Source organism: Cynocephalus volans, chromosome 14 (assembly GCF_027409185.1).
Source record: "Cynocephalus volans isolate mCynVol1 chromosome 14, mCynVol1.pri, whole genome shotgun sequence".
NCBI classification, from domain to species: Eukaryota; Metazoa; Chordata; class Mammalia; order Dermoptera; family Cynocephalidae; genus Cynocephalus; species Cynocephalus volans.
In genome coordinates, this window is record NC_084473.1 from 35,985,178 (window position 1) to 35,995,079 (window position 9,902).

Here is a 9,902-nt window from a genome sequence, read left to right on the forward strand (position 1 = left end):
ATCCCACTCACAAAGGCATGGTTACTGGAAAGTGTCTTCACTAGATAGGCGTGTGTGTGTGTGTGTGTGTGTGTGTGTGTGTGTGTGTGTGTGTGTGTGTGTGTGTGTGTGTGTAACTCCAAAGAATGCCCCCTTAAGAAATTATTATTACCAGGACCCACTATATGTATAAAAATTCCTTGGGCCCTTTAACTCTTTGACTCAAAAAAATCTTCTAGGAGTTCCTGCACAGCCCAGTAGTCATGAGGGGCCCTTGATGTGGGGCACATCTCCTCTGGAACCAGTTTATGCTCACTTAGAAGCTAACTGAGAAGTGGCACAAAAGAGAAGCTAGAAGAAAACCTGAATCTTACTCCCCATCCCTAAGGCTTGAGTACTTCTGAAATCTCAGTTTACCCCTGGCTTCTCACTGACCAGCTTCCTCAGCTTGTAATTCTTGGACAGCACTATCGAGGAGCTCCATGGACTCTCTGAGAGTGACGTTGATTTTTAATGACTTGGGTTTAATGGTCAGGCCATAACTGAAATTCATTTTCGAGGGCTCGTCTGGGTTGGCCCTGAAATTGCACTGGTGAGCCAGGATGGAGATGAAGAGAAACAGCTGCATCTTAGAGAGCTCTTCACCGATGCACCGCCGTTTGCCCACTGAAAAAATCATCACGCTGCTGGCCAGGTCCTTGTTAAAGAAGCCATCTTCGTCCAGGAATCGGGTTGGATCAAAGTCCTCCGGGTTAGGCCACTTCACTGGGTCATGATTCACAGACCACTGGTTAACAAAAACCACAGTGTCCTTGGGGATATGGTAGCCCAAGACAGAAGCATTAGCAGTAGTGGCATGAGGAATGGTGACAGGCACAAAGCTGGAGAAGCGCATGGCTTCATAAAGAAAGGCCATGACGTAGGGCAGCTTGGGTTGGTCGCCCATACAGGGCAGACGGTTTCTCCCCACAACCTGATCCACCTCCGCTTGCACTCGAGCCTGCGTGTCGGGATACCTGTTTGGTTTTTAATGCAGAGGGAGAAAAAAGAGTGAGAAAATTTAATTCTTCTTTCATCTAGAAAGTACAACTTATTTTAATTTCACTTTTCTTTAAACAGGCTATCGAGATCAGTGACTGAATTAATATTTCTGAAAAAAAAATCTAAAACATTCTCCTAGTTTTTCACTAAATTACAAGATGGACCTTAACAATTATATTTCCTGTAATAAGCCTTGCATGGCTAAAGCTCTCTTTGCCATCATAAGTCAAAAAAACACTAAGTTTTCTCAGCAGGGAAAAGCATGCTAATGAAAAGGGCCAACTTAGCCATTAGGCTCTGCAAGAACAGTGGTCCACAATACCTTTTAGGGGCCGACAGAAATGTTTCCATATCTTTTAAAATCTTTAGACCCCCCAAAAAATGGACTTTTAGGCAGAAGACGATGTTTTAATATATAATTTTAATGTATTCCTCTTTATATGAATGTAGTAATTAAAATATAATTTTTAATTTTTTTTATGGACTAAGAAGTCTATAAAAGCAAAAGCACCCAGGGTCCACAAAAGTTAAAATTTGGCCCTAAAAGTGGACCTCCCCGTTCCCTCATTTCCCTGGATAATTCCAGCAGACATGCTGTTCTCATTTTATACAAAGATAATCGGTACCCTGATAGATAAAGATATGCATTTTCTAAATTTAAAAGCAAATTCCCAGTGTTCATAAGGTTATGGTAAAAATTGTAATACTAACTGTGGGTGATATAAACTGGTATAATCCTTTTGAAAATTAAATCGTAGTACAAAGGAATACGTATAAAGGTAACTCCTCTCCCCTCATCTTAAACCCAGTAATCCATACCTAAAAATGTATTTTCAGGAAATAAAAGGCACAAAAATATAAAACCACAACAACAGCTAAATTTTTTTTAAATGCAATCAAAGCCAATGACCAACATTAAAGCTCAAGAAATGATTATATATAATAATGCCATACATTATTAATGGCAAAATATCATGCTATAAAATTTACTAAAATCAATGTTAAACAGCAGGTAAATGTCCATTGTAATAAACAGAAGTGTCAGAAGTCAAAAACATGTAACTGATTATTGCAACTCAAAAAAATGTAAGCATGTCTGTCATGCAATTATAGGTGATTTTAAAAATTACTTCCTCAACATCATATTGCAGGGGTCTACCAACTTTTTTTCATAAAGGGCCAGACAGTAAATATTTTAAGCTTTGTGGACGAAACCCTCTCTGTCAAAACTATTCAACTCTTCCTTGTGTTGTAGTGTGAAAGTAGCCATAAACAATACCTAAATGAACGAGCGTGGCTGTGTTTGGGTAAAACTTACATACAAAAGCAGGTAGTGTAATTTGCCAACCCCTGTCATATTGTCTTTTCACTAAAAAGGAAAAAAAAATGTATTTATCAGCTGTATTGAATTGAAAGTAACCCTAAAATTGTTTTATTTCCTTTTGCTGCCCAATTGGAGTACCTGGAGAATTATTTACAGTTCAGCAAGAAATTGAAAAAGGGCCACAACAAATGATTACATTGTGGAATGTAGAATATACTGTCCTGGTCTGAGTTTCTGAGTATCTCACATTGCACACAGGTATTAATATTCAACGCTGTACCCCAGATATGTACAATCCATTACGTTTCAGAAAAAGAAAAGAAAGCAAGCCTGTTTCAAAAGAGAAAATGCTTGCATGGGAATGCAAAAGACCTATTGATCTGATTCTGGGATCGTCTTTTCCCTGATCCATGGTTGATTTCTCATTATTCAATTTCTGCTTCCCCTCACCATATATGTTTGTATGATTTTAATACTGAAAAACTATTTTAAATATGCAAAACATTTTAACTTGTGAAGGTAGCTGCACAGCATCTAAGGAAATATAGGTTGCGGTGGATTTTAATAAGAGAAACTGTCTCTCTGCCTTTCTAATATGGGGGCGCCAGCATATTCAGCATCCCTGACTGATTACTTGAGCGCCCAGAAATGGCACAACCAGGATTTCTGGTCTCTCACGCAGTTAAGATTTGCCTTGAGCACGACAATAGCCCCGGGTGTATGGCTTCCAGGTAAAATACAGGCCGCCCAGTTACATCTGAATTTCAGATGAACAACAGCTAATCTTTTATTGTAAGTATGTCCCATGTAAAACTTATTTTTTATTTGCTAAATCCGGCAACCTGGCACTGGGGACCTGCTTAATTCGTGCGTGTTGGAGTGTGGTAAAGGTCGACATCCTCATCGATGTGGCCATGCGGGGGGAGGAGGGGGGCAGCCGGGCGCAGGGACCAGCGAGGTCCGCGGGCGCCTCCTGGATACCCGATATGCCTTTCTAGATGCTGCTCTGCACCCGGTAACAGTGACGGCTTCTGTTCTTTACCCTGACACTTTTCCTCCTAGCTCAGCGTGGTGATTTCATAAACCCAGCACTGCCCGCTGGTTTCTGGCCGGCTTCCTAAAGCTTCTGTGCGCTTTGGAGAGGGTTCCGCTAAGCCGGCCTCCTCGGGCTTCCTTTGTCCGGGAACAAAGCCCCGCCGGGCGGCTCGCTCTTAACGCCGGGGCTAGGCAGCCTTTGACTAGCCGAGCCGATGAGGCTGCTGTTTATTTAGCGTATTTACTGCGTTACCCTTTCTTTCGGAATGGTTCCAATTTTGCTTCTACTACGCCAGGGAGAGAGACATCAGAGTTGATTTGTGGGCACTTTTAAAATCTTGTATTTCCCAGGGGGGTTCTCACAAATTTGTCCCTACTCCCAAGCCGGGGAGGGGAGGGTAGAGACGACATCCGAGATGCCGAGAGGCCCGGGCACCGCGGGGCGGGGTGTCAGCGCGCGCCTCTCGGCTCGCACTGTGCGTCCCTGGGAGTCGCTCTCTGGACGCGCGATCTGTTTTGAGGTCCCGGACCTGGAGCGAAACCCAAACCCTGCACGCTGTTTGTGACCTCAGTGTATTCTAGCCCCACTCCGCTTTTTCAGAGAAAAGGAAGGCCCGACCCACGCCTCCTGGAGGCTTTACCTGCTGAAAAGGAGGAGCACCCACTGCAGCGCGGTGGAGAGGGTGTCCTGGCTGGCGCCGAAGATGTCAGTGACAGTGGCCGGCACGTTGTCCAGGTCCAGCTGCGCGCCACCGTAGCCCGAGTCCCCGGCCGCCTTCTTTCCCGCGGAGAGGATGAAGGCGTCCATCATGTCGCGCGGGGCGGCCCCGGGCCGGAGGCTTTCGCGGTGCCTCAGGAACTTGTCGAGGACGAAGTTGCTGAAGTTGCGGTTCAGCTGCTCGAACTCGCGGAAGGCGGTGCGCACCGGGTTGGGGAAGTGGTGCAGCCAGGGCAGCACGTCCACCAGGCTGCCCGCGCCCACCGTGCGCCCGAACTCCTCGTTGTGGCTGAGCAGCTCGCGGAACTCGGCGTCGTCGTGGCTGTAGCGGCAGCCGAAGCACACGGCGCACATGATGTTGGCCACGGCCACGACGGTCAGCGGCCTCGGGTCGAGGAAGGCGCCGCCTGCGCTGCCGCGCACCAGCAGCGCCACCAGCTCGCGCGCCTCGCCCACCAAGTGGCCCTCGAGGACGCGGCGGCTACGCGGCTGGCGCGTGGAAAAGGCGCGCATCGTGCCATACGCCGCGCGCCGCTGCACCTTCCAGTGCTCCGAGTACCCGCTGAAAGCCAGGCTGCGGCCGCCCGACACCACGCGGAAGGAGGCAAAGGGCGGCCGGTCGGCAAAGGCGGTGCTCTGCTGCACCAGGGCCTGGTGAATGGCGCGCTCGCCGTTTAGCACCACCACCGGGCAGTTGCCCAGGCGGATCTGGAAGACGTCGCCGTAGCGCCGCGCCAGGCGCGCGAACGAGAGGTGCGCAGCCTGGCCCACCGCCGCCGCGTTTCCGATCAGCGGCCACTGGAAGGGGCCCGGGGGCGCGGATCCCCGTTGCCGCCGCCGCTGCCTGAGCAGCCACTGGCCCATGTGCACGGCGGCCAGCACCGAGAGGAGTAGCAGGAGCGTGGTCTGCTGAGTGGACAGCGGACTTAGCGGCCGAGGATCGTCCTTGCTGAGGCTCGTGGCCATGCTGAGAACAGAAAGGCGAAGGCGTGGCACTCGGGTGTGCAGAAAAAGGAGTGGGAGCCCCCACGCCGCTACCCCAGCCCCAGGCTACTGTGCACCGTTGGGTGGAGACGAGGCCATGCGTGCGTAGTTCAGGTCAGACCTGGCTCTCTGGAAAAGTGGCTAAAGTCGCCCCTTCCCATTCCCAGCCCAGTCTCCCATGGAGAAAGCAAGGGGCGTGTTCCCGCCTCTCTGCGACCCAGCGCCAGCCCCTACTCCCTGCCGGGTAACGGTTCCTGCAATTTGGAGACAACGCTGCGGGCCTCGGGGCGGTGGCGCTTGGTTTCCTTTAAAGTGCCTACCACCCCGCTCCCGACCTACAAGAACCCATCTGTAGAGGCCGCGGGAAGGCGACTCCGCGGACAGACTGACCTGCGGGGAGGTGCCGTTTCCAGTGGCTCGGACTGCAGGCTCGGAGAAGGGGTGGGGACTTTGCCGAGGACAAGATGTCAACCCGAGAGTCTCCGGGAACCTGGAGGCCAGCCCTGGACACCTGCTGCTCGCTCGGGGAACTTTAGTACCCACTCTGGAGTTTCTTGGCGTCGTCAGAGCCAGGAGCGCTTGGGTTGGGATGGGGACGGAGAAAAGTGCCACCTTTGCCCAGCCCTGCTGTACCTGGAGCTCTGGTAAATTCGGGTTTTTCTCAGAGAGTTAGGATTGAGACTGGGGGTCGATGAGTGGAGTCAATTCCTATGCCTGCCGCGTGGCTCTCACAGCTGGCGTGGCAGAGGTGTCTGCACACACTCCGGAGAGTCAACCGCGCCATCCCGCCTCTCCGGGTTTTAAGGACTATGTAAAGGGAGGATGAAGCTGGACCTGCGGGGGGCGGGGCTTGTGGGGGGCGGGGCGCGCCGGCACCTTCCACGTGGCTCCAACTCCGGTCCGGGCGCGCGGGTGGTCCCTCGAGGTGGCCGTGGCGCGCCCCGACGGCCTTAAACTGCAGCCCGAGGCTTTACTGGAAGAGGCGGCTCACACTTTTCGTTGGTCCGATAACCGCTGTCAGTCGCAGTTAGCCCCAATCCAGGCCGCACGGTTTCCCCAGAACCGCGCTCGGGACAGAACCTGCGAGTACCGCTGCGCTCTCCTTGGGAGCGCGCCCCACGCCCCGAGTGCACAATCTCCACGTCCTCTTCGGGACTTGAGCCTCGTTCCCAGAAAGAAACCGGCTCAAGGGCCTTGGGCGCCAGAGCCGGGAAAGGAAACCTGTTTGGAAACGAAGGTCAGGTTGTCGTGCCCGTGTGCCTTGCAGCGTCCCTGGGTTTTTTTTATTTTATTTATCTTAAGTTCTTGCAAACGAATTGGCCCCTCAGTTGAGTCCCTTGACGCTCCAAGTTCTTTCCACGCGGCGAGATCAGGAATCCCTGAAAGAAGCTGCTGCCCCGCCCCGCGTCCCCGACAGTCCCTGGTACACAAAGGCCCGCACTCCCGGGGTGCAGCTGGCCCTGAGACTTCCCGCGTAGAAACGACTCCAGGTGGCGCCGCCCGCTGGAGGGCGCCGGGCCGCCCTGGCCGCTCCGAAGCGGTTGGCGCCGGACAGGGAGCTAGGATGGGGCGCATACCCGAGGCGGGAGACGGGGAGGGACCCGAGCGGGGCGGGGACGGGAGGAGGCAAACCTCCGCCTGCCTGAGAATTTTATCGGGTTGAAAAGTTTCCTCTGCTGTCGCCTCCCCCTTGCGTGCGGAGCTGTGCCTTGCGTGCGCCGCTTCTGGAAAGTCGGCTCCAGTCACATCCCTGGGCGCTCCTCGCGGCCTCCCCTCCCGCGCTTCTCACGGCACCTGACACGCAGAGGCGACGGCGGGGGCGGCGGCCGAGGGTGGGGTGCTGGCCGCCACCACCCTCGGCCGCGCACGCACGGCCATGCCGGCCCGGGCCAGCGAGGCAGACGCTCCGGCCACCACCCCGGGGCGCCCTCCTCTTCCCCGGCGCGCGTGCGCTCGCGATGGGGCGCGTCCTTCAAATGGGAAGCCGGAGTGGCTGAGGCTGGGGTTGCTTTCCTGCTGGCTGGTGCATGGTATTTTAAGACACCTGAGATAAGAAGGTCTTCTCAGCGAGGCTGGGGAAACGGCGAGGCGGGCGGACTGGGGGGAATGTGTCTAGTTAGCCAGGTAGGAAGGCAGCAGTGCTCACCACTATACCACCAACTATGGCAAGGCTAGGAATTGTTCCCTCCCGGGGTCAAGTGTAAATATAAAAGTTGTGCATCTACCAAGGCACAGCCCCGTGCTTTGAGCTCTGCGGGAGCTGCGAATATTGTGTTATTATTGAGTCATGACTGTACGGTTTACAGATGAGGAAAGGCCCAAATGCCTTTTTTCCTGTCTGCAGTTAAAAAAAAAAAAATCACCAGGAAGATATTTTTAATTGTTTTTTTTCATAATGGAGGCTTCTGAGGATAATAAGAAGGAAATAGTATGCTCGCCCTTTGCAATTAAATTGGTTATGAGGGAACATGTGGACTGTGCCTCATAAATGACCTCGGAATAACTGACTACAGTGAGAAGAAACATAAAGGGTGTCTGAAAAGAGTTTCACTTCTTGAGAGATTGAAACCAGCAAAATATCTTACCTGATAAGAAAATGCCTTTTTGCAAAAGCTTCATTCCTAACTTTTGCAGCTTCTTGGGGAATGATTTCCCACACCATGATGGAGTGCTCAGGTTAGTTTTTGAGCAACTGCATTGGTTTAATAAAAGCATTGGTTTCCCAGACCTGAGTTGGCCTACATACATATCCCTTGAAATGAATTTCCTCACAACTTTATAATGTTCAGCTTTAGCAAGCCCCTTGCCTAATAAATCAAGACTGCTGTATGCATCAGTGTCTCACTAGACTTTGATTTAGTAGATGGGAATTATCTGTGGGCTAATTTCAAGCCGTCAACATTCCTGAAAGTCTTTGACACAGTATCTCTGCCTGAATTAGAGCAGATGGAAGTTGCCTTTAAACCAAGTAAATTCTTATTTTATTAAGTAAAAAACAAGGCTGTTCCTAAGACCTCCTGTTTGAAGCCTCAATAATGCCATACAGTTTTTAGAGCAATTAGACGCATGCCTTCCTAGCACAGCAAATAACTCAGATGCACCCTCCCAGGTATGGTTCTTTCGGCTCAGCTCTTGTTCTGGGACATGCCTCCAAAAGAAGGAACCAGTTGGTCAAATGCTGTCAGAAAGATAGGCACTTATCAGTTATGACAAACCAAGATGCTGGCTATGGTAACACTTTCTTCAGAATCTTCAGGCCTCAGGTTCTTCGGGCTTTATGGCACAAACCTCCTCAGAAGACCCACCTGGTACCCTGTGAAGACTTTGGTTGAATCCAAAGCAGACTGTGGGTACCCACAAGGTGGGGTTCTCCCTTTGGTGAGAATCCACACCACAACTTCTCAACCAAAGTGGGGATTTTAGGCCCTGGGATCTCCTTTCAGTCAGAGACACAAAATATGGGGACTTCACCCTCCCAGTTCTCAAATTGAATTGTTTTCTGGAAGTAACTTTCAAAAAGAACAGCTAAGCTAGAGGGATAGAATAAAGTAGAGGTTTAAAATACCTTATATTGTATTGATTCCAAGCAAGAGTTTAAGCTTGCTTAAGCAGGACAGGAATGCACTGGCTCATGTGGCAGAGAGTAACTGTGGTATTTCACAGTGGAAGGAACCAGGGCTACCCAGTCTCTCTCTATGCTGGTCTTTGCTTGGCCTTTGTTCTGCTGTCTCTCCCATGTGGCTGGTGTGGCTAGTGGAGAAACTGGCCATGGGCAGTCTCAAATTAACGACCCCAAGAGAAAGAGAACATCTCAATTCCAAGGTCCTAGAAGGCCTCAAATGGGCCAGGATAGCATCGGATTTCCCCTGTAGCCAAGGGTTTTTCTGTTACCAGAAAAAGAAAGATGGGCAAAACCTGCTAGGAAGCCGCAGAGCAGCCACAGTCCACACCATGTATACATTTCTGCCCTTTACTCTCTGGATTGGAGGATGACCCAAACCCATCATCATCATCATCATTGTTTTATTACTGTAAATCAGCAGATAGATGCATTGCCCCTAGAGCTAATAGACAAGCAAGCCCCACCCTCCTCCTATCAGGCTGGAAGTCGGCTTTCTTTGTGGTCATTCTCTCTAGCATGACCCCTGTGTTAGTTGATGGCTAAGCACTGTGCTCTTCCAAACCCCCACATGCACTGAGAGAAGAGTGGGGTGGAAGCAGCCATCTCTGGCAAGCCCTGGATGTTGGGGGTGGGCAGGAATCAGAAATCAGGCACATGCTGGTAGGCAGGAGAAACAGGAATAAAGAGACACACCAAGTGTCCAAAGTGACTGAGGGTATGACTGAGGGAAGAGCTGGACAGGATTATGTGCATCATGTGCTGGTAATTGAGAGGATTCTTAGGCATTGAAAAGAATCAACTTGTGCTTCACCTGCATTGTTTCCACTTCCTTCCTCCTGGTAATACACAAGCTGGGAACCACAGAGCTAACAAAGATACCTTATTTCATCTAAACTCAGAAGCCATCATTTATAGGATGCATCATTACTTTCTGTACTAATATATAAATGGGGAAGCTACCAGTTTTAATTGTGCCATTGATTGTGAGACACATCCAGATTTCTGAAATGTTAAAACATTAAGTTAAAGAAGGTGTGTTTTAGAGTCAAAAAGCATTATATATGCTAACAAGGATTCTCTAGATTCTTTGTTTTAAGCAATGCTGGTTCTGAGGTTTTTTGGATAAAGTGGTTGGGACCAGGGGTGTTAGCTGCCAGAGTCATCCCCTTTTCCATTAATATTACTTGATGTAGACAATT

The 9,902-nt window shown here is 50.5% G+C and overlaps 1 protein-coding gene across 1 annotated transcript; it reads right to left on the reverse strand.

Annotated features, from left to right (window-relative positions):
- Nucleotides 1-406: 406 nt before the first annotated feature.
- LOC134363439 (cytochrome P450 1B1) lies at nt 407-5,063 on the reverse strand. The gene is made up of 2 exons (XM_063079049.1): nt 4,021-5,063; nt 407-995 (listed from the first exon to the last, which is right to left on the reverse strand). The coding sequence occupies exons 1-2, from the start codon at nt 5,061-5,063 to the stop codon at nt 407-409; spliced, it is 1,632 nt and encodes a 543-aa protein (XP_062935119.1).
- Between the last annotated feature and the right edge of the window lie 4,839 nt (nt 5,064-9,902).

Coding starts and splice junctions, on each gene's coding strand:
- LOC134363439 (XM_063079049.1), bottom strand. CDS start 5,063: ATGGCCACGAGCCTCAGCAAGGACGATCCTCGGCCGCTAAGTCCGCTG. Junction 996..4,020: donor GTGCTCCTCCTTTTCAGCAG/GTAAAGCCTCCA, acceptor AAAACCAAACAG/GTATCCCGACACGCAGGCTC.